Source organism: Oxyura jamaicensis, chromosome 23 (genome assembly GCF_011077185.1).
Source record: "Oxyura jamaicensis isolate SHBP4307 breed ruddy duck chromosome 23, BPBGC_Ojam_1.0, whole genome shotgun sequence".
Lineage (NCBI taxonomy): Eukaryota > Metazoa > Chordata > Aves > Anseriformes > Anatidae > Oxyura > Oxyura jamaicensis.
This window is the reverse complement of record NC_048915.1, coordinates 2,944,652-2,967,929: the sequence shown is the minus strand read 5'-3', so window position 1 is coordinate 2,967,929 and position 23,278 is coordinate 2,944,652. Positions and strand designations below refer to the sequence as shown.

The 23,278-nt window shown below is 61.1% G+C and overlaps 2 protein-coding genes across 2 annotated transcripts in view; one reads left to right on the top strand and one right to left on the bottom strand.

Annotated features, from left to right (window-relative positions):
• Positions 1-23,206, bottom strand: part of SLC9A1 (solute carrier family 9 member A1) — a 28,787-nt gene extending 5,581 nt beyond the window's left edge. Inside the window, exons 1-3 of the mRNA XM_035345737.1 lie at positions 22,652-23,206; positions 1,738-2,198; positions 248-498 (exon numbers count right to left, since the gene is read on the bottom strand). Coding sequence (XP_035201628.1) covers positions 248-498; positions 1,738-2,198; positions 22,652-22,985 — 1,046 coding nt within the window. The 5' untranslated portion in view covers positions 22,986-23,206. The remainder of the gene's footprint in view (positions 1-247; positions 499-1,737; positions 2,199-22,651) is intronic.
• The window catches only part of WDTC1 (WD and tetratricopeptide repeats 1), a 29,890-nt gene continuing 28,959 nt past the window's right edge, over positions 22,348-23,278 (top strand). The window contains exon 1 of the mRNA XM_035345742.1: positions 22,348-22,380. The gene's annotated coding sequence lies outside the window, so the exon portion shown is untranslated. The remainder of the gene's footprint in view (positions 22,381-23,278) is intronic.

Below are 23,278 nucleotides of genomic sequence, written 5' to 3'. Positions count from 1 at the left end.
CATGTGCCCAGAAGAATGGGAAATGGGCTGCCAGTGCTTTGGGATCCGTGGGACAGCTCAGGACAGTCTCTTCCCTCATCTGCCTTCATGCATATCCTGGCCCAAACACACCTCTGGCCCTCATCGGGCACGCACTGGGTGTGCTGGGACCGCCACAGAGATGTGGTTACACCAGAGTAAATCCTCCGAAAACGGGGTCCTGCCCTGGGGACAGGGGGGCATCTTATCCCACCCGTGCCCAACTCACGCCATGATGCCAGAGAGGTGGAAGAGCTCAGCAGAGAGATAGGCCATGTAGCTGTAGAGGAAGACGAAGAGGGGCTCGATGACTCGGATGTGGGAGGTGAAGCGGGAGGTGAAGGCAGCAATCACCCCATAAATGACGCCCACGAAGACGCCGCCCAGGGACACCACGAAGAAGCTGAGGAAGCCGAGGATGATATCGATAATGGTCACCTGCTCAAAGTTGGCAAACTCCTCGAAAAGGTGGTAGAGGACCTGGGGATGAGAAGGGAGAGGGGATTTTAAGCTGCCCTGCTGCCAACAGACACCCTCACCTTGGAGGAGATCTGCTCAGAGACAGCATCAACACAGACACAGCCACTGGGGGGGCAGCTCCCCGTCCTCCATGGCTTGCAGGGACACGTGCAGCTGGACACGTGTCCCGGACAGCTCTGCTCCCCAGCACCCACCCAAGAGGGGCTTTGATCAAGGATGAGCCAGCAAGAGACCGCTCCTGCTTCCCAACAGGATGGATCCAGGCTGGGGGACCCCCAACAGCCACGTGGGGAGAAAAGCCAGCACCTGCCCTGCTCAGCACGGGGATCAGCCCAAACCTTTTTGCCCCAGATGCATTTATTTGAGATATTTTAAAGCAGAAGCCAAGGTGTCAGGAGGGGGACACTGGTTTCTGAGCATCCCGCAAGGATACTTGAAGCGGTGAGAGGGCAAGGAGCCAGCTCCAGCCTGCCAGAGCTGATTCCTCAGGCATGGGCAGGGACAGATGTGACAGCAGAAGGCAAAAGCATTCCCCAGGGATGGGGAGCGAGGACACAGGCCCTGCAGGGAGCCCCCGGCCAAAAGGGGAGAAAAACGCCTGGGAAAAGCCCCGTGCTGGGACAGTGCGTTCCTCCTCACCCTGTGCAGCACGCCAAGCAGCCAGCCCTGAAGCAGACAGTTGGGATATGGGAGAAGAGCCAGGAAAAAGCAGTGGGCTAGACGTAAATTTAGAGGTCAGCACTGCAGAGAGGAGGACGAAAGGCTGACAGGCGCACCAGCAACTGGACACAGACGTCTTTTGGAACCAGCACAGCCCCTCCGTGCTCCTGCTCTCCTCCACTGGGTGGGCAGGCAGGGCCCCCGCACAAGGGGCCCAGGAAAGCAGCGTTCCTTGGTCCCCTCCCTGCATGTCCCCTCGCCCCGTGGCTGGGGAGCAGAGCAAGGAGCGAGGCTCCGGGCTCATCACCAAGACGCAGTAGCTGGCTGGGCATGTGCTCTTGGCTCCCCCAGTCCGCCAAGCAAAAAGTTTCACCTTAAACCACCTCTGCGGTGTTTCAGGCTGCTATATTTAGCTCTGCACCTGCAAAAGGTTAGAAGCGAGCAGAGAGCTACACGGCCCGGCTGGCAGGAGGCACCTCAGAGCTCACCAGTGCCAGTCCCGGTGTCACTCCAAAGCAAAACCCTGTCCCCTCGTCCCCTTGTCCAGCCCCCGGGCCCTGCCCCGCTGCCTCCACTTACGACGGTGACGGCGTCGTTCAGCAAGGACTCCCCGAAGACCAGGATGTGCAGCAGCTCGTTGATGTGGATCTCCTCAAAGACAGCCAGCACGGCCACCGGGTCCACGGCCGAGATGATGCTGCCGAAGAGGAGGTTGGCTAGGAGGCCGATGTGGTTGAGGCCGCTGCCGCCGATCTGGCACACGGCGTACATCAGCCCGCCCAGGAAAAAAGCGTTCCAGAGCGTCCCCACCACGGCGAAGATGAGGATGGTGCCCAGGTTCTCGGTGAACTGGCGCAGGGGGAGGAAATAGCCAGCGTCCAAGATGATGGGCGGGAGGAGGAAGAGGAAGAAGATCTCGGACCTGAGGATGGGGGGCTTCTCGCCCACCCCTTTGATGAGCCCGCCGACCAGGAGGCCCACCACGATGAGCAGGCAGCTCTCGGGAACGATGTTGGACACCGAGGGGATGACATGGAAACCTGGAGGGAAGGAGAGAGCAAGGGATGCGTTGGGGACAGGAACGGAGGGAGGGCACCCCTGTGGGAACGAGGGGCCAGTTGCATGCCTCGGTTTCCCCTTCTAACCCCCTTTTTCCCCATGCTCCCAAGCTGTAAAACAGAAACTACAGCTCCACCAGGCTCACACACCCTGGGCATTGCTTTTTCTCAGAACACAGCAGGGCCCCAGCCCAACACCTGGTGGCCACTGCCCGGGGTCTCCGGGGGCCGCCAGCCCCTGCGCCAGCCGCGTGCGGCACAGGCGGTTCTCACACAAGCTGTCGCTGGCCCCAGCTCTTCCCGTCAGAGTTACTAATCCCGAGCGCACGTAGGCACTGGCATTTCTCTCCCGTCAGACGGCAGGCTGCCCACACGGATGCCGTTACAGGCTTTGGCAGGAGGCGGCAGCGCCGTCCCCGTCCCCTGGTGCCCAGCTCCTACCCGAGGCGCTCCGTGCCTCGCCCTGGGCACGCGGCAGGATTGGAGCGGGTGCTGGGGGGGGGGGTTTTGAGGGCAGCGATTTGAGCAGCTTCTTATTCCTCCTCCTGCCAACTTCGGGAGCGAGCAGGGAAGTTTTACGTGCACGCTGCCGTCCCTGCAGACGGGGGCACAGCGGCGGGTGGGACGTATCCCTGCGGAGCAGAGCTATCCCCTGGGGTGCGAGGTAAGGCAGAGCGCTTTATTCCCTTTTGAACCAAAGCTTGACCCCAGATGCAGGTCTCTGAGCCAGCCACGACCCACGGGCACGCCACCCAGCCACCAAACATCCCGCAGGGACGTGGGCACCCGACACGGCAGGCAGCACAACGCTGGGCAAAGCGGCGCTTCCTCCGATGCACTGATACCCACAGAAGGATTTGGGGCCAGAGGTTTTCCTGGATACCCTCCCAGGATTTGTAATTATTATTTTGAAGTGAGGCACATTTGTTCCCTGGCAGGGGAATCGATTTAAAATAAGGAACCCTGACTTGGCATCCCTGATGTTCCTCGGTTCCTTCCGGCCGTGCGGCTGTGCCATCTGCACATCGTTTCACAGCAGATAAAAAAAAATATATATTAAAAATAAAAAATAAAAACCTCCCTCCTGAGGCAGGCGCCTCACCACCAGCACATCACTGACCCGGAGCCGCTCAGCTGGCGGCGAGCCCTCACCTTCCCCGAGCCCACGGGACAACGTCTGCGCCCCGGTGCCGGCTCATCCGTCCTCCACCTGCGCAGCGGGGACGGCGCCGCACAAATAGGGCTGGGGAGGGAAAAGCTTCCCCCGTGGCTCCCCAAAGGCCCTGCAGGGAGCCAGCTCGAAGGACAGGAGCAGACCTCCAAGTGCTGTCCAGTTGCAAGCCCAGCACTGCGGAGGATGGAGGGACCGTGACACCCGAAGCGCCCAGCGGGGCTGGCCACGGCCTCGGCACAGCGCAGGAGGCTCGGGAAGGTCTCGGGTTTTGTGGTGAGGGGCAAGGAGCCCGGTTTCTATCTCAGCTTTGTGGCAGCAGCACCGTATGGGCAGGAGGGCTGCAGTCCCTGCACCGCCGCGGGGCTCAACCCGCTCTGAGCAAAGCGCCCTGGGGACGGGAGGAGCGGGGCGGTCGTGGCCCCCCTCGAATCCCTTCCAGGCTGCAGCCCTGGCGAGGTTTGGGCACGAGGGGACGTGCCCGAGCTTCCTCCAAACGCTCTGCCAGCATCTGGCCATCCACACTCAGGGATTCCTGGACTGGATACGGTTCCTGATTTACCCCCATGGGATTTTAATTCAGTCCCCAGCCCCCTCCCAGGAGCCCACGCAAGCGCCGAGCACCCCAAAGCTCAAAGCCGAGGGGCCCCGCGGTGCCGGACGGTCGCACACCAGGGGGACAGCTGTGGCCCAAGCCAGAGAGGAGGTGATAATCCATTTTCCTAGCACAGCTCATTGGAAACAACCAGCACTGCTCGCACACTGGGCAATCGCATGTCTCAGCATATGCCATCCCTGGCCAGAATAAAGTTTAAAGCTACACGAGCAGCGAGGAGCCTGCAGCAAATTGGTTTTCGCTTGCTGGGTACGTTCAATCATGAATAAAACACAAACACTGACAATTAAGCATCTCTCACTTCTTCCCCACAGGCCCCAGGATCCCATTAAACTGGAACATTTGCGTGCTGATGTGGATTCAGTGTTTTAGAGCCTTTTTGTAGGCCCCTAAAAATACATTCACATGGGCTGCATGTTAATTATGCCTCCGATTTCGCTGAATCTCAGCCATTTTCGCTCCCCACTTTCCCCGCTGAGTATTTTTAGAGCGCTTGAAAGCTCCTCGGCACCAATCTGTTGCTGGGATCCTGCAGGGATGCTGCTCCCGGTGCCAGGGTGGCCCCCTGTGTCGGGGACAGGGACGTTCGTGGGGAGAAATGCAGCTGAGCTCTGGCTGCGAGGGACCCAGGTGAGGCAGGGGGAAGCGGCCAGACCCCAGCTCTGCCTCTGCATTTCTCTCCTGGAACAAAAGGGAGGCTGCAGCAGGATGCTGCACGTGGCCCGACCACATCCAGGGAAGAGGGAAGTGGATTGAGCCTTACGGAAACCTCCTGCTCCTGTTCCCAGCTGCCAAGGTTTTGGTAAGGGGTTATTTGCCAAGGCTGAGCCGTGCCGGGTACCTGCTGCCGCCCTCCTCTCCCCCTTCCCTCGCTGCCTGGCACAAATACAACGGCTCTGCACAAACTGGGACTCATCTCCTGCAGCTCCCCTCTGTGTGTGCTGCAAACCCCTCCTCTGCCTCCAGTGCAAACCCAGCAGGAGCTCAGAAGCAGGGCAGGCACAGCAAGACCTGCAGCACTCCTGTTTTGTTTTTTTTTCTTTTTCTCCTGCTTTAAGCCCCAACTGCTTTTTGCCGCAGCAAAAGGGCAGGAGGCTGCATCCGTGCGAGGTCCCAGGGGGAAGCCCAGCGGGGAGGGCGCTGCCTCACGCTGCTGGCACAAGAGGAGCTGCCCTAACGAGGGGCACGGATGGAGAGGCTGCCCGGACACCAGATGTTTGCAGCACCCATCACACCGCTGCCAGGACACCCTGAGCCACCAAGTCCTGCAGGAGCGGAGGAGATGAGGCAACCCGGTCTCCGACAGACGGATGGAGAAGCACCTCTGGGTTCCTGCAAGCCCCATCAGGAGGAAATTCCTCCAAGACCCCCTTCCCCCCCCTGCCCTAACAGCGACCCCCAGCACAGAGCGCGCGCAGCCACTCGTGAGTCCCGCTTTGGGAAACAAACCCCACGGAGGCGGTTCCTCCGCTATCAAAGAACATCAAAACTATTAAAAGCCAGAACAGTTGGGTAAACATCAACCGCGACGGCCTAAGCAAACACGGAAAGGGAAATCTGCAAGTTAATGGCTTCTGTTCCAACGGCTCCTTGGCCGCATCACGCCTCCTGCTCGTACCCTGGCTGGCGTGGGACTGCCCAGCCCCTGCCCAACAAAGCAAACACGGGGACTCTGCGAGCTCTCGGCTGGGTTAGGGCAGAAACCGGCCGGGAGACTGGTTTCCCAGCCTCACCGTTGACAAAGGTCGAGGAAGGACGTTTGGAGCTTTGTATCAGAGATTAACCACGGGCTGCTCCTCGCCCCAGCAAGCACAAGGCTCCCACACGGCTGCTGAAGGTCCCTCCGTGTGCTACCGAGGGGGACCCAGGCTGCTTTCCCCAAGGACCTCGATGCTGACGGATGCAGCACCACGTAAATATTTACTTCCAACCCAACAGCCTGGGAGAGAACCCAACCTACATGCACTTTTTTTTCCCTTTCTTCGCCATAACTGGGTTGCAGCGGCGCTGTCGGATGGGCGGGTGCCGTGCCTGGTCTTATATAAGCTCTGTCCCACGGCGTCTGCTCCTTCTCTGCCTAACGACTCCAAACCTGCCACATCTGATCTGCCTCCACCTCCTACCCAAGCCCCAGCCCGAGGGGATACGGAGGGAAAGGTGCTGGGAACCCAGCCCAGAGGCAGCACCCGCGGAGCACAGCTCTCCGAGCGACCCGGACCCCACACGAGTGTTTGACCCAAGCGATGCTTCTTGCGCTGCAGCTACAAGAGGCGATCTGAGTGCCCCGAGCTGCTGACAGCCATTTGGAAATCTTCCCTCGAGGCCAAAAGAGGCCAATTTGCTGCTCTCGAAGCACAGGCCACTTGAAAGCTGCTCCGGGAGCTGGGAACCCGCTGTGAAAGGGGGCCAGCAGCACCTCCCGGTGCTCAGCCCAGCCTCACCCCACAGCAGAAAGCCCCCAGGACCACGGGCACGGCGTGCCCATGGGGTCACCTGCCTGCCAACACTGCCCCATCGCACCCATCCGGGACTGCTCTCCCCTCTCGTCACCCCAGCCGCTGCAGCACAGCTCCGTGTGGCACGGGATCCAAGGTCAGGCTTAGTCATGGCTCTGGCAGCTCTCCCCTGATTTAAGGACCTTTCCCAAAGCAGCGCAGAAGGAATGTTTTAATAGCGTTTTAATCAAATCCTTGAAAAGAACGTTCACGGCGCAAGAAAGGAGGTGAAGCCTTTATGCGCTTCCCTGCCCCGTGCCACGAGCTCCCACCCCGGGGACATGGCTGGAATCTGAGCCACGAAATCCCCCCGGCCCCTACAAATTGCTGATGGTCAGAAGTCAAAAATAAAAACCACCGGGCTCCGTTTTCACGCTGTTTGCCAGGACCCAAGGCACCGGGGGCTGGCAGGACTCAAAGGCGAGCCCACCCTTCAGCTCACCCAGCCCAGTGCTAAGCCCAGTTCTCCACCACTGGTCCCAGTACGACCTCAGCCCGCGTCCCAGTGCCTGGTGATGCCAGCAGGGTACAAGGACACCGTGTGCCCACCCTGGGGACCAGCGTTACCGGGTCCCGACGGCTCCCAGAGCTGCTGCATGCTCATCTCCATGAGCCCAGAGCTGGATTGCTGCGAGGCGTTGCATCCCCGCGGAGCTCCTCGAGCGGGTCGAATCTGGTGGTTAACATTTCCTCCTTTCCTGGCAGAAAAAAAAAGAGAGGTGGAGGGAAACCCACCCCACGTTTGGCTTGGCTGCTGTGTCGGTCGGAGCCCAACAAGCGGATGGAGGAACGCAGAGAGACGAGGCCGGGGAGCAGAGCTCCTGCAGGAAAGCTTTGCACGGCCGGGGACCGGTGTGGTGTGGGAGAGGATCGGCCACGTTTCCAACCCGCAACCCCTCCGGAGGGTAAAATCCAAGCCGTGCACAGCCCTCCTCCACCACAGGCAGCACCGGGAGCGCCAGCAGCCACGAGGGGAGGCAGCGCATGGCGTTGGCACGTTCACAGTTAAATGTCACGCTCCTGAGGCTTCACCCCCGGCTTCCCGAGTGCCCACGCACCGAGATTTATGGGAGAGCCACGCTGCTTCCAGGAGGATGTCTGCTAGCTGACAGGAGGCGCGAGAAATGAGGCCGGTTACAAAAACACCCCGTTCCCAGGGCTTCAGAAGTCTACGAGAGCTGCTGCAGGCTCCGGCAGGCGTGCGGCAGCCCCCCGGGGAGAAGCCACAGGGTTATCAGGTGGGGATTACGCGGCCCTTCCACCCCCCGGGAGATTTGTGCCGAGAGGAAGGAGGTGAGCCCGGGGTTAGGCTGGACGAGGAGGTCCCAGGGATGTACCAATGCACCCCGGCCGTGCCACCGTGCTGGCTGCAGCCCCGGGGACCCCACGGTGGGACCGGTGGCATCGTGGCTGGGGCAGGGATGTGTCGTGGGACGTGCAGAGGTGCTGGAAAAGCCCGGGGAGATGGCACCGGGCCGGGAAGGAGGCAGCGAGGGGGAGCAGGCATGCTCAGCAGGGCTGCCCTTCTGAAGGACACTGCAGAGAGCACTGGCTGTAGGAGGCACACGTGGCTCAGCAGCGCCAGGGCCCCTCCAAAAGCCACTTTAACCCTTCTGGCAGCAGCCAGTTGGATCCTGCTCCATCAGCAAAGCCACCAGCACGGCGGTGACGGATGCAGGAAGGTGCTGGCTCCTTCCCGCGTGACACGGGAACCGCGGAGAGCCCCGACGCAAGGATGCTTTCCTGGGCAAGCCGCAGATGAAGCCACCCGTGTGTCACCAGCCACAGGGGCCAGGCACTTACGAAGCCGTTTCCCAGCCCACCAAGGCACTGCCAGGGCCAGAGGAATGGAGCCGGGGAGACCAAGGGACAGGACCAGGACCTCGGAGCCAAGCGGTGTCCAGGGGATTTCTCACAATTCCCCCTCCAGCAAACCCAAAAAAAACCCTCGCAAAGCAGACCTCCACCTCGGATCACAAAATCGGGTGCTGCAGTGGGGAAGGCTTTCCATACTCTGTACTCTGGGGTAGAAAAGGGTTGAGGACGTATGGGCAAGCCGCAGGCAGGGCTAAAGCCCCGCGTGGATGGAGGAACAGAGCCCTGCTGCCAGCTCTCCTGCCACGCTGATGTCTCGTTAGCTCCTGCTTTACCCGCCAACTATTTTCCGCAGCAGACCTCTCGTGCTGCCGAGGCCCCACGTTCCCTCCGTCTCCACGGGTCCCCCCTGCCCCATGGGGCCATCACGGCACTGGGATGCCGGGGGGGAGGCACGGGGCTGGCAGGGGACAAGGAGCCGGTCCCTGCCCTCTGCCAGCCCTTCTCTTGGTGCGTGGGAGCTTTCAGGGGATTCATCGGCCGCCTCCCAGCTGCAACCCATCGAGACCGCATTTTGCAACCCGCCCCCGGGGGAAATAACCCGTCCTCTGCTCCCAGATCCCGACCGCAGCTCCAAAAAAGGAGCTGGACTCCTCTGTCCCCCGTGCAGCAGCGAAGCTCCCGGCCATCCGCCGCTGCTGCCGTTGTCCAAAGATCAGCCAGGCTTTGCTGATTGCTCCTGGCCTGCGGCACAGCTTCCTCCCGGGATGTCTCATGGCTGCTCTAAGGGGGTCCGGCCTCCGTCTGCCTTGTAAAACGGAGAGGATCCATCGAGGAGCAGGGCAGGGAGGGAGGAGACGGAGCCGCACGCACCCGGCCCCGCTGCCGTTAGCAGACGTAACGGGGAAGTCTCCAGGGAAGGGGATGAAAATTGAACTTGCAGCGAAGGAATTAAAGAGCTGGTGATTTACACCTAAAAATAGAGCAGAGCCACAGCTCCTGTCACCCTGCAAGGGGAAGTGGGAAAAGCACGGCACTTCAATTACATCCATCGCGGCTCCCGGGCTCCAACGTCACCACCTGAGCCTCCAACCCCTCGGGCACACCGAACGGGCTCGCTCGGGGACTGCCCGGCCCGGGCAGCTCGGTGGGGCTGGTCACAAACCGTGCTCTGCTCCGCCACGGAGCTGGCAGCGTTTTCATGCAAGTCCAGGTCTCCCGAGGACACTTCTGCAGCTCCGGCGGGCCGATGGCAACGATTTGTGTTGGCTGGGGGAGACCTTTGAGAAAAGCATCCCATGGCCTCGATGCACAGAATGGAAATGTTTTGATTTTCCCCTCCGAAACGACATTTTCTGTTTGGGAGTTGACGTTTTCCTTCTATTCTTTAAGGTACAGGTACACAAAAAGCTGGCAAGCAGAACAATTTGCTCCAGATCAAACAAAACGTTCCGCTCAACCCTCATTATTTTCCCGGCGCTAATTAGGAAGAAAAGCCAAGAAATGGGAACTTAATTAATTTATACTGCTTCTCGTGACTCACTGAGTTAATGCAGACCCCGCGGCGGGGCTGCAGGGCCAGCACCCACCCAGCGCTCAGGATGAGGCCGCCCCTGGCCTGGATCCCTGCAGGATCCGTCCCCCCAAACACGCGGTGCCCTGGCTGACCCCCAAACCTTGACGACGAGCTCAATTATCCGTGTATGCCTCTAGAAACCATGTCGGTGCTGCATGGCACTCAACAGCCATTAAGCCCCGTTGCTATTTGCTGCAGATATAACCTTTACTTATTATTTTTTTTCAGGTCTGACGTTGCCACTCTACAGCCCTTGCTCAAACAGCCGGTCCCACCGCACAGCCACTGAATCGCCCCTTGTTTTCCTTCCCTTCCCCTCGCGCTGCAAACAAACTGGGGGCGAAGGGAAGGGAGCTTGCTGCGATAGGAGATCAATAGGCGCCTGGCACAGCCTCCAGCTCGCCCAGGCTTGTGTGCTCTGCCCGTCTGCCTACAGCGAGGCAAATGTGCATGAGAAGGTGACCTGCCCTGCCCCGGCCGCTCTGCAGGAGATAAGAACGGCGCTGATAGCGCGGGGACAACTCACGAATGAGTCGAACCCTGAAAGCTCCACAACCTACATCAGGGGAAAGCCTTCATGCCAGGCAAAGGGCTTACGGCTTCTCCGCGTCTCGCCAGGAGGGGCTGGTGAGGGTTTTGCAGCAGGGCTGGGGAAGTCTGAGAGCCTGGCAGCTGCACCATCCTGCTGCAGCAGCACTTTGCAGCCAGCTCCTGCTCGTGAGCCCCCGGCAAAGCCTCTGATGGAGGAGACAAGTCTAGGCACCCCCGAGGCAGCTGGAGGAAGCGCACACGTGCTTGCCTTTCCCGGATCTCCTCTGGGGATCTTCAGGGAGCAAAGCTCACGCCTCACAACGGGGTAAATGGAGAAAATGCCGCAGCCGGAGCCTTCCTCCTCTGCAGGATGCTGAGTGAGAGCTCCTCGTGCCCCTTGTGCACCGAGGACGGGAGCCAGAGCATCAGCACGGCTGGCCTGGCACACCACAGGATGCAGGGACAAGGAGAAGGACAGCTCAGAGCCGGTCTGGTGCGAGAGGCTGTGCTATTCTGTGCCCAGAGCCTTTTAGAGAGAGGTTCTATGGAGCCATTTAATGCATTCCGGCTGCCAGGATGAGCAACAGGCAAAGGAACTGGCGATACCCGGAGCGGGTCTGGTGTGCCGTGGAACCAGCCGTCGCTGCAGGGCACCGGGGGCACTGCTCCTCTCCATCCCAGTGCCAGCCACTGGTGGGAAGGGCTCAGAGCACGAGGAGCAACCCACGAACCCCACATGGGTCCGCAACAGCTTGGGAGGGCATGGCGAGGAGTCCTGGAAAGGGAAAAGCCTCTTCTGGTAACCCAGCGCCTACAGCAGCTTCACGCAGGAACGTGCCTCTCATCCAGCCCGTGGTGCCAGCGCCTTGCCTTTCCCTGGAAGCGCCCATGTGCCCCCCCCCCAGGGCTGCTGGCTCCAACGAGGGCCATACCAGCCGTGGCAGGCGTTATCTGGCTCCAGAGGGATACAGCAGGGCCAAACTTTACGCCCTGGTGGTGCAGCCCCCTCCCAGGCATGGGCAGCGCCAGCGCAGAAATGCTCACGGATGCTTACGGTACTGCCCCCCACCAGGAAAGCACAAGGTTGTGTTTTAGTGCAGGGCCGGAGCTGGGGATGCAGAAGGGTCCCCAAAAGATGAGCAGTCTGGGGAACGCAACCAAATGCGCCCCTTCATCCTGCAGCAGCTGCAGGCAGGGGCTGCAAGCAGATGAGCCATGCTCCCTGCCTGCCCCGATGCCCCTCCGTGCGTGGCCCCCCCGTGGAAGCAAAACGCCCCCCTCAGCGAGGGAAACCTCGTTCCCCCTGCACTGAGCCCTGCTGGAAGGTCGCAGGGGGTGAGGACGCTGCGCTCCAGCCAAATGAGACGCTGGTGCCTTGGGAGCTTGACGGCAGCGCTGCAGTACTGCAGCGCAAGGAGGAGGATGCAACGAGCCCAGGCACACGAGGCAGCTCTGAATCATCCGCAGGCACCCTGGCTATCAGCCTGCCGGGCTGGGTGCACCGCCCTGCAGAGAGCTGCTGTGTGCACTCACCAACAAGCCGCTTACGCAAATGGAGAGAGCAACTACGGCGACGAGAGCTCTTTTTCTTGGTGCCCAATGCAGACTGAGCACGCGGGCACCCAGAGCCCCTCCGGCACGGAGCTGGGGATGGGAGCTTGCTGCTGGATTTGCAATTTGCCAGCTCAGCTCTTCCCTGCTTTTCTTCCCAGGCACCCGGCAGGGCACAGCTCGGTGAAACCCGCTGAGACCTTTGCACGGAGGATCTGCAGGCTCACAGCACACCACGCCTGGGGATCCCGGCGGCTTACCCGGCGCCGTGCCGCGGCACAACCAAGCACACGCCAGGGTTTTCCCTCGCAGAGCAGCGAGCCCAGCACAGAGCTGGAACATCTCGATGCTCAGCCTCACCACATCCTCCCCACGCCGGCTCACGCTCTGCAGGCGCTGGCTTCCGCACCCCGTCCAGCTCGAGAGGATTTCCTGCTGGAAAACCAAGAGCGAGGGTGCCCCCGGCGAAGGCTCAGCTCTTCCCAAATTAAACCTTGCTGCCCTGACCAGGAATGTCTGCTCACAGCCAGCTGAGCCCGAGCGCTCTTTAATCTTCCCTCCCCAGCCCGAAATGATACACTAATTAACCACGCCGAACTGACATTAAACGCTTTGCCCCGCTGTGCTGCGCCGTGTTGCTGGCAGCAAACCGCAGAGGCGGTGCTGGTGCCCTTCGGCAGGAAGGGGCCCAGTCCCGAGCCTCTGCACCAATTTACTGGCAAGTGCCACTTGTGCCAACCTCAACCAGCCTGCGCAGGGCTCAGCCCTGCCAGCACCGCCCCGGAGAGCTGGGCCCGACACGGGGCACCCAGCGCAAACACAAAGCTCGGGGGAGAGCAGCAGGACAGCCGCCGCGTGGGACGGAGCTGGCCTCCGGGAGAGGACAGGACGGCCGCCTCCGATGAGGCTGGGGCAGCCCAACGCCTTCCTGCGTCCCACGGGTCTTTGTCACCCGGTCGGTGGCACCTGGGCTGGGTTGACAGAGCGCTGCTGAAGCACATCGGGCTGGGCAGCACCAGCTCCAGCCAAAAGCATCCGCGCGCCGCAGGAGAGCACCGTGGCGGTGATCCGCGGACAGGAGCGTTTCGCAGAAACACTTGAATTATTTTTTTTGAGAGCAGGGAGAACTGCTGCAACAAAAGGCACGTACCCTCATTTTATCTCCGAAGCACTCACAAGAAATTAACAGATCAATTGGGAGTCTTTTACGGAGCTGGTATTAATTTCCTCTCAGCTGTAAAAAGGAAATGAGAAACAAAAGACATTAAATGGACTTGCCCACGTCCCCAAGCGAACAGCGTGAGAGCTGGCATCAGAACTCAGCAGCTCCCAATTTCCAGTCCTATGTTTAGATAATGCCTCTCCTTCAAACCAAAAGGAAAGCCAAGGGCACTCTGCACGAGGAGCAGATACAAAGGAAGATCTACTTGCTATTACAGGAGGGACCCGTGGCGCCCTGGACGGTCACCCAACAGCTCCAGAATTTCAAGCAGGGAGGAAAAACGGAGCCCCATGGAGATGCTGATGGGGCAAGCAGCGATGCCTGGCATCTCGAAGAGCCCAGGGCTGCTTGGTGTCTTGAGGAGCCCCCTCCCAGACCCCGTGGGGCAGAGCTATGAGCGCAGCAGTGCCCCTTCGCCTCCCGACGGGAACGAGGGAGGCGTAATGCAGCCTCGCCGGGGCTCCTGCTCGACGAGATGCTGTAAAAACCAACGTTCTCCTCCGGAGGAGCTTTGGAAAAGCGCTCAAGGAAGGAACTGCTTGGCGCTAGGTGCCAAGCTGGATATGAAAAGTCTCCATGGAGTCCAAGGTACCCCCCGGTAACCCCGGTCCCACCAGCTCGGTGCCGGCATTCCTTCGGCGGGCACGTTCCCCGGCCGCTCCCAAGCCAGGGGCTGGGATTACCAAACCTGCTGAGAGCCTGCAGAGCGGCTCCACGCTCCGTTTTGCTAAGGCGTGACCGTGTGAACCTTCCCCTGCCTGTGGCAGTGGTCCAGCAGCAGCCGGGCACGCGGGGACAGAGCTCTGCCGCGGCTGCTGCAGGACTCAGGCTGAGCCCGCAGCCCCGGCCCGGTGGCATCGCACCGGCACGCTGGTACAGCTGGGCTCCTGGGGGCACATTTACCCCAAAAGACCGAATTTTCTATAGGGCAACAGCATCCTCACGTGGGTTTCTATCCTCCAGCCGCATCAGAGAGGTGACAGCAGCTGGAGTAGAGCTCTTTGAGACGGCCCGATAAAAGAAGGGCTACACCAACCGTTCCAGCTCCATGGAAAAGGGCCAGGAGCTAAACGTAACCGCTCGGCAGCCGTATTTTTCTCAGACTTCTTCAGCTGCCGCAGCGTGCGCTGGATGCCACAGATAGCTGGGCTAGGAGGGGTCGGTGCAGCCGGTCTGGCTGAAGCCGTGGGCTTTCTGCAATAAAACCGTCCACGTTACCTTTGTACAGCACAAAGCTGAAGCTCACGCTGCTCCGTGAAGATATTGAACTGCTCTGGAGTAGGAGACACTCAAGGCGATGTTCGGAGACTGCTGGTCACCCAAAATAAGGCCTGCAATCGCTCTCCCAGCTTCTTGCCTTCACCCACACGGTGCAATATTTAATAACTGGTTCCTGCCGGCCCTTGGAGCCCCAGCAAGAGTTAAACCTGAGCGAGCCCAAGGTGACCACTGGTAAACTCCCCAGGCAGCGCGATGCCAATCGCCCTTCCCAGGAAGGGCAGATTTCCTCCCGGGAACACGGGCAGGAAAAACAAACAAAAGCTTTTCAGGAAACAACCTGCTGCTAGCCACTGCGATCAGAGGGAGGATGCGATTGCAATATCTCCCCGATTACTACCGGACTTCGCGAACCGAGACAAAGCCCCGCCACCTGCAGCACACGACGGCGGCGAGCCGGGAGCCAACGCGAGCGTCCAGCCTCTTAGCCTCTTCCTGAGCTCCCCGCGGGAGCTGCCGTGACGCAGTTTCACGCCGAGACCCGAGGGGCTGATGAGTCCCAGGGGCCTGGAGCCACCTCTTCAGGCACCGTTTCAGCCTTCCTGCGCTGCGACGGCACCGGTCCTCCAGCATCCTTCCCTAGCAGGAACGTGCACGGTGATATTTCGCGCCCAGCCAACCTAAAATACGTGCTCCTGGTTGCTTTTCTACGCGGCATTTCACAGGCACGAGGAGCCCATATGTTACCCCAGGGGCCGGGACTGCCGAGGGAAACCGAGGCTGGACACTCCAGCTCTCCTGTTTAAAGCTCTGCGCATGCTTAATTCTGCTCCTGTGGCATTTGTGCTGCTGAAACCTCCAGCACCAGGGCGAGAAGCTGCCTGCTCTACGGATTTGTCACTAAGATTTGGCATGTCGTGACTCCTAAACGCGGAGTCATTCCAAGCCCTGAAAAAACCCTGCTGGAAAGCTCCAAAAGGGAGCCTGCTTCTGCAGATGTGCCTCCTGCAGGCTTAACAGAGAGAGGGGAATGATTTCTCTTCCACCACCCACTATTAAGTGGAACTCAAGAGCCGTCCCTCGAGGCTGATTGTGTTACGACTTTCTGGAGACAAAGACCATTGCATGCTATGATGTTTATGAGTCACCCCTGGGCAACCCGAGGAAATGCATTTGTTCCCTTCTGATTACGAGAAGTACTTTGTACTCTTCAACTTTCCACTCCGGGATCTCAGAACACGGCACCGACCTCCTGAGCCTTCGGTCGGCCCCGTCCCTGTCACATCCATCGTGCTGGGGATGGAGCTGGCACGTGGGCCAAGCTCTCTTGGAGGCAACCCCGTGTCACCAAAGCAAAAGCTGCCCAATTCTCACTACGCGGCTGCGAGCAGCGATCAAGCTTTGATCTCGCCTCTGCTGAGCAAGCCGCAGCAGCAGCGTGTGCGTGCCTGCCTGCAACGACTTCCATTTCGGTTCTTCGCTCCCGAGCAGAAGCACGCGGGTGTTCTTCTGCCCGAGGAGAGAGCAGGAGAACAAAACACCACCAGATATCCCTCCCTCAATTAATACACAACTGGAAGGTGCTGGAAAATTAGAGAGAGAAGCGCGATACCATCAAGCATCACGTAGAATAGACGGCGATCGTACGACTCGCCTCAAGCAGCGCATCCGTGGGCAGGAGAACCGAGCATTGACACTTGGCCAAGGCCAAATTATCGCCACAATTCCCCATCAAAGCTTCACTTTGAAGCCAGCCAGCAGAGATTTCAAACCCCCGAGGCTGTTATCAGCTGCACCAGAGAGGTGCACCAGAGAGGTGCAGCTCGGCTCCGGCACCAGGAGCCAGAGCTCCGTCTCGGCTCAGCTAGCCCGTGTTTACGCGGAGCATTCCTGATGGATTTGGTTTTATTTGAACAAATTAAGCCTTGGGGACCCAAAAGGAAAAAAAAAAAAAAAAAAAAAAAAAAAAAAAGTAATCAAATGTTTACGAGGCAGCTGCAGTAATTCATCTTCATCGCTGCTTGCTTCAAGTTTCCTCTCTCAGCGCCCACAACCGCATCCAGAGAGCGCCTGCTGGGGCGATGCTCTCGGTGCAGGGCTGCCTCCTGCACGACCCTGGGACAGCCCAGAGCCAAACCCAGTCCCCTGAGCTCCCCAGTGCCCTGAGCTCTCTGTCCCTCCCTTACAGACCAGGAGCTCCGTTCCCTGTGCCGCAGATGCCCGTAACCCAAAGGAGGACCCTCTCCCCTTCCCTCCAGCTCCAGCCAGTCTGCATTTCTCCATGCGTGCTTCGCAACCTGTTTTGCCACGCTAATTGAAGGCGGCAGACTACTTCTCCACCCCACTCATTTCCGAGGGATCTCCGGCAGCTTTGGGTAGTGTGGATAAGCCGTGGCTGGGTGCCGGAGACATTCTGGGACAGAGGACATCACTGAGACCATCTGATGCAGGGGCCTGAAAACCAAAAGCAGTGGTTTCGGTACTCTTTGGGTACCCTTTGGGTACAGAAAGCACAGCAGGTGACGAGGTCCCCGTGCAGGGGAAAGTCATGACTGCAGACCACGCATAATTCAGTTTTAATGGGCATTATGCCTCGGCGGGGAGGTCCGGGCTGTGATTAGCAGCACTGCTCTCACAGACGTGTTCATCCTTCCCCACTCCATCACCATCCTGCACTCCACAGCGGGAACCTTTCGCTCTTCCAGCCCTAATTAATGTAATGGTCTTCTCAGATCCACGGAGGGAACAGTTTGGATGTTTTTTGTTGGTTTTTTTTTTTTTTTGCTCAGACATCAGCAACGGGCAGACCAGGAAGAAAACACCACCGGGCTGTTCCTTCTGAGACGGCAAACCAGAAAGGGAGAGAAGGCAAACCACAGCGAGCGCTGGATCACTCCCCGCCGAGGAAGCCGAACGCAACAAGTCTGCATTAGAAGAGGCTGTTTAAATTCATTAGCACGACAATTTACACTTGGGTGGCACCAGCTGCATCAGTACTTCAAGCTCCTTCCCTTGGTTATTCACCAGGCCCCCAGCTCCCCTGCAGAACAGCCCCCAGCTCGCCGGCACAAACGGGGTGATGCACGTTGGGGTTTGGGGCGATCTCAGACCGCGCGCCTGCCCGCCAGGCTCCCACCTTGGTATCTGCAGCCCCTGCACATAACGAGGCTGGAGGACAAGCCTTGGGCTCCCCGAGGGAACCCACATCAGAGAGCCCAGACCCAGGTTACAGAGCCCAAGAGGCCTGTGGCAGCCCAAACCCATCCCAACGGAGCGGCTCTGCCACTGCCCGGCCCCGCCGTGCTCCCCGTGTCCTCGCCCCAAGGAGCCTGCGAGCCCTGCCAGGCAGACGGCGAGCAGAGATAACTCCCAGATAACGGGGAGCAGAGATAACTCCGGGCGTGCTCACGCCACACGTCATGCACACATATTTCCAACGCGATGACGAAGGCTGAAGCTCGTCCAAACGTTTCTTCTCGTCCCCTTCCCAAGCCGTGCAAACGGCATTGCTCTCCCGGTGCTGGCCCCTCGTGTCCCGTCTCAGGGACGAATTTCTGCACCCCGTACTTGCTGTTCCCCTCTCCCTGCCTCCAGCACAATAGGTTTGCTACCCGGCTCGTTCACCCCAACAAGTCCTCGCCCCCAGCTTGCAGGGTTTGGTGAGACGTCCGGGGCGGCCCCTCCGGGAGCACCCAGCCCCAGGAGACGGATGCGGCAGGCTGAAAACCAGAGGGTGGCATTTGAAAAGCGCTCAAGCGTTTTAGCACCCAAGCCTGGCTGTCAGACTGCAGCTGTCAGCCTCTAAAAACGTTCCCTCGCCAATTTGGAAACCGTCCCTGCTCCTCCGAGCGCAGGATCCGACCCGCCGTGCCCACAGCTGCCCCCAGCCTCCGCCGGGCTCTCTCTGCCCACAACCCCACGTGCGTTGGTCACGTTCTGCTCGTCTTTTTTCCAGCTCCTATCACCAGCCCGCAGCCCCGGGGGACTTCCTCCATCTCGTTCCTCTCCAGACACCAGCGGCAGCAGGGACGGCCAGCCGGAGCTGGCCAAAGGCAACCAACCGCCCCCGCAGCCCCGCCGCTGAACGCAGGAGCTTGCCCCGCTGCGTGCCTCGTGCTCAAACGGTGCCGAGACGTGGCACCAGCTCCCAGGGCTTCGGGCTCCCTCTCTGCCGGGACAGCTGGCTCTGCAGGGACACACTCCCCGGGTGGCTTTAGGGCGCTCTGACAAGGACAGGGGCGACGAGGGGGGATTTTCCTGCAGGCATCGGGACGGCGCTGGCTGCTGCCAGACAGGCTGTGAGAGACGGAGACACCCCGCACAGCCCCGGCCCAGGCACGCAGAGCGAGGGCTGTGAAGGGGGAAGAGAAGGCAGAGCAATGACTCAGGGATTACTACGGGCTCCAAGCAGAGCCCGCTGCACCGGGCGCTGAATTAGAGCCTCGCACGCACCGGCGAGCAAAAGGAGGGCAGGAGAGCTCGGCCACACAGCGCTGCCTCGTAGGTACCCTCTGCAGCGGTCCCTCGAGCAGCCGTGTAGGAAATAATGTCCCCGGGACCTGCTTGAGCTGCTAGGTGCAGCGGTGAGGCTGCTCCGTGAAGGACCGTGGGGACCCGGGAGCTCTCCAATGCAGGAGAGCCTCGTGGTGCAGCCGATCCTACAAATAACATGGCCATCCTCCGTCGAACCTGAGCTCGGGATGGAAACAAGGCTGCTGTGCTTTTCTGTTTTAAAAGGCAGGACCCGAGGACGGGCTCTGGGGACGCAGCTAACCCCGCAGCTGGGCAGGAGCGGGTGCTGCGGCTGCTGGTTTGCAGCAGAGCTCCGACCACCAGGCCCCAGCCCGGGCCTGGACGAGCCAGCGAGAGGACTGCTCACCACGAGCGGCTGCTGACAGCCCTGACTCACTCCTTCCCTTTCCCCCGAAACGGAAAAAAAATATTTACAGCTGAACCCAAACGCTCCTCGTCGTCTCCTGGAGCCGCTGGAGCTGGAAGGTCGTTCATTCCCCTCTGCTGCTGGGCTCAGGAATCCAGGTTTGTGCAGCCGGTCCTGTGCTGGGCACGGCACCCAGCCCTTCCCCACCTCCTCCTCCAGCACCCTGCCAAGGAAACCCTCCCGGTGCCCTTACAAAGCCCTCGCAAACAGCCTCGAGGAGGTGAATAAGGCAGCAGGGAGGCCGGGGACAGAGGGATCGGGACGTGCCGTGGAGGTCTGAGCCACGCAACAGGCTGAGACAAAGTCTCCTTGCGACACTGCAAGCTAACCCTGCTCCGCTGCTGGCACGGTCACCGCCAGATGTGGCCTGCACGTAGCTGGTGGGGCTTTGGGAAAGCCCGATCGTGTCTGTCCCTCCCCCTTCTTCTCCTCCACAGGCTGAAAACGCTGCTCGAGCACAAAGGGAAGCAGGCAGCAGCAGCAGCCTTGCCCTTCCGTGCTGGGATGAGGCAACGCAGAAGCGGCCCACGCCTACGAGACACGCGTCGGGCACAAGCGACATGTCCCGTCCCACAAAGCGGGGCGCAAGAGTGAAACGAGGGGATGAAAAGCCTCGAAGGGGCATCCCCAGGCTCCCCTTACGGGCTCCCTTTAAGCCCCAAAGGCTGCCTGTGAATTACCCAGCGCAATAAGGAGAAACCGAGCAGCAGGACAAGGGTCTGGCTGCATCTCCTGGCACAAGGAAGAGCCCTGTGAGTGCTTCCGAGGTCTGCCGTGTGGTCACCCCCTGGTACCCCAGCTGGGGACACCCGGAGGCGACGTGCGGGGCCGAGACGCGGCGGTGGCTCTGCAGGACGCTCCTCCACCGCGCACGGCTCCGCCACCGGCCCACCCTGGGGCATCCTGAGCTGCAGGAACGGGAGGTCGGGAGGCACCGAGCCCTCACGGGCAGCAAAGGCCCGGTCCCAGCCCAGGCTGCCTCAATTCCTGAACTCCCCCGCGGTGAGGAAAGGCCCTCGCTTGTCCCCCACACCGCTCCCGGAGCCTCGAGCCGGGTGCGCTACCAGCGCCTGCGGGGGAAACAAGGCTTGTTTCGCTGCTCCTGTGTAACTTCTGAGGACAGGACGGATGGGGCGAGTATGCAGATGTGGAGCGGCGAGACGTCCGTGGGGGTCACAAGCTGAGGGAGCCTGAAGATTCAGCTCTACCGGCAACGTGGGAACGGCGCGCCGAGCCAGCACCGCCGTCCCCCTCGCTCTGACGCAGTTTCAAAACCCTGGGGAAGAGGCCAAGGAAGAGGACGATGCCCCGTTACGCCTCTGCTGCCAAAACCCCTGCTACTTCGGTAGCCGAAGGTAGGGTTTTGGCATCAGCAGCATCCCTGCAGAGCACCTGCCATCCTCGAGGGACCCTTGCCAGAGTTGCAAGGCAGCTCCTAAAATACCCCCCGTCACCGCACAGCCCTGCGGAATACTTCTAACGTGAACGAACCCAGCTCAGCTGACGACCAGAAATAACTTTCCACGCAACGCAAACAAACCCTAACTTCGGGGAAGGCTCCCAGAACAGCCTCTGGCTGCCCAAGGGGACGTCCCCGCGCCCCACGGGCTCTCCGCTGCCCACGGGGGGATTCGGGCAGCGAGCGGAGGTTCCCAAACCGTGCCCTGAGCTCGGCCGAGAGCAGGGCCCTGGCTGGACAGGGGCCAGCCGTGTTAGCCCCTCCTTTCTCCTCCGGCTTCCGCACAGCTACTCCTGATTTCATCACTCTTTACTCCCCGAGACAAGACGGCAGAGAAGGCGGTGCAGTAGCCCCGAACAGCTAGCAGAGGTCGCTTAACATATGCTAGGTGAGGCATGGGAAAGAAGATCTCAGGGCCGCGTTTCCTGCAGCGAGGCTCCGTTCAGCTGCCCGCGCTTTGAAGCATTTTGCTCCACGGGGGAAGCCCGGAAGGGATGAAACCCGCGTGTCCCGCCTCGCCGCGTCGCTCTGCTCGCCCGGGAAGCCTCTGGGTCGGAAACATTTTCGCTCGTTTGCCTACGCGTGAATAAAACATGCGGGAGGGATTAGGAAAATGGGGTTTTACCGGCCTGTGCACGCTCGCAGCAGGCTGGGAATGGGGTGAGGTATTTTGGGGGAAAACTTGGGCAGGGAGTGTCTGAGCTCCTGGCCACGTCTGGGGTCTCTGGGACCCACTGGACCAGGACGGAGCATGGTTTAAAGCGGGCACCCGAGGGAAACGTCCCCGGCTGCGACGTCTCAGGACCCCCAGCAAGATTTCAATCCGTTGCAGTGGAACGCTGCTGCTAGCGCTGCTAGTGCTCTGATGGTAATTGGGGAACAAAATTAAGGCAACACCGATCCTCCCTCCCTCCCGTCGCCCACTCTAGGGCTGGGACGGGCAAACACTTCACCTGCCCACTCGGCGTAATCGCAGCCGAGAAATCCCCAGCTGGAGCGGGGCCAACGCGACCTCCCGAGGTCTGGCCCCTGGGTGCCGGCGGGCGCGAGGCGGTCGCACCGCGGGCACGCCGTCGGGCGGTTCGCTCGCTATCGATCCAGCTGCAGAAGTTTGGGAAGCACTCGGCCAACAACCACCGGCCGCCCCGGCACGCCGCTGCCTTCCCGGGGCCGTCATCCCGTGGGGTCTGCTCCCAGCCCGCTGCCCCCGGCCGCTCGCCACCCTTCCCGCACGGATCCTCAGGGCGCACGCCGCAGCAGGGGGTTTGGGATGCCCACCCCGATTCCTGGGAGGAGGGGGAGGCCGAAGCAGGGAGAAATTGTAAGTGATTTTTCCAAGGTTACAAAAGGCGTCTGTGGTTCAGGAAGGAAACAAAGCAACGAAGCCGACGCTTCCTCCCCAGTGCTGCCTGCCTCCTAAATGATGTAAAGGAAACCTAAAACGCCCCTTGCCCGAACAGGGGATGGTCAGCGCTCGGGGAGCATCTTTGCTGGTGCTCCGGGCATCAGGACAAGCAAGCCTGCCCCGACCAAGGGGGCCGGGGTGCCCGCTGCGCCAGCTGCCAGGCCTGCAGCAGACACAAGGTCGCAGGGAGAGCGATGCGCCCCCCGTCCTGGGGTGCCCGGGGGGCTGCCCGGGGTGTGCAAGGGGATTTGCCCGGGGATGCTGCCCCGTCCAGCCAGGGGCTCACAACCGGGATGCTCCGGGGGCCGCACCCGGGATGCTCACAGCACCTTCCCCGTGAATCCTGGGGGGGTCCCACCCGGGGCTACCGTGGGGCGCCCACCCCGGGGTCCCTCGCGGTGGGGACCCTGCGCCCAGCACCGCCAGCGCCGACCTACCCAGCTTCATCAGGCAGGCCAGCAGGATCCAGAGGGAGATCTCGAAGGGGATGCGGACGTGCGAGTAGTCGATGCCCAGCACGGGGAAGGCTTTGCGGGTCTTGGCGTGCCCCTCACCCGAGTGGTTGGCCGGCTGCTTGTGCAGCGGGTACATCTCCTGAGCCGTTGCCGGCGGCGGCGCGGCCGTTATACCCCCGGCTTCCCCTCCCGGTACCGGTACCGGGTGTCTCCGAGAAGGCTCGGAAGCCAACATAGGGTTGGCCTGCAAGCCCTGCCCGGGGAGCAGCGAGCCCAACAACACCAGCAGCACCCACGGCAGGAGGAGCGGGGCCATGGCGCAGGGCGCTGGGCGAGGAGGGGGCTCGCTGGGGACCGGCACCCGCGGGCGGTGCGGGGTCGGAGCAGCCCCGGCGGCAGCCTGCGAAGAGCCGGGACCGGGACCGGGGCTTGAGCGGCGGAGGAACGGCGGAACATCCCCCGGAGCGGCCGGGGCGGCCGCGGGGAGGAGGCAGGGGCGGAGGCGGCCCCGCAGCGCCTGCGGAATGCAGCGCCCTGGGCACGGCGGCGGGGCCGGGCCGGGGACAGGGCGGGGAGGGGCGGAAAAAGGGGGGGGGAAGGGGAAGAAAT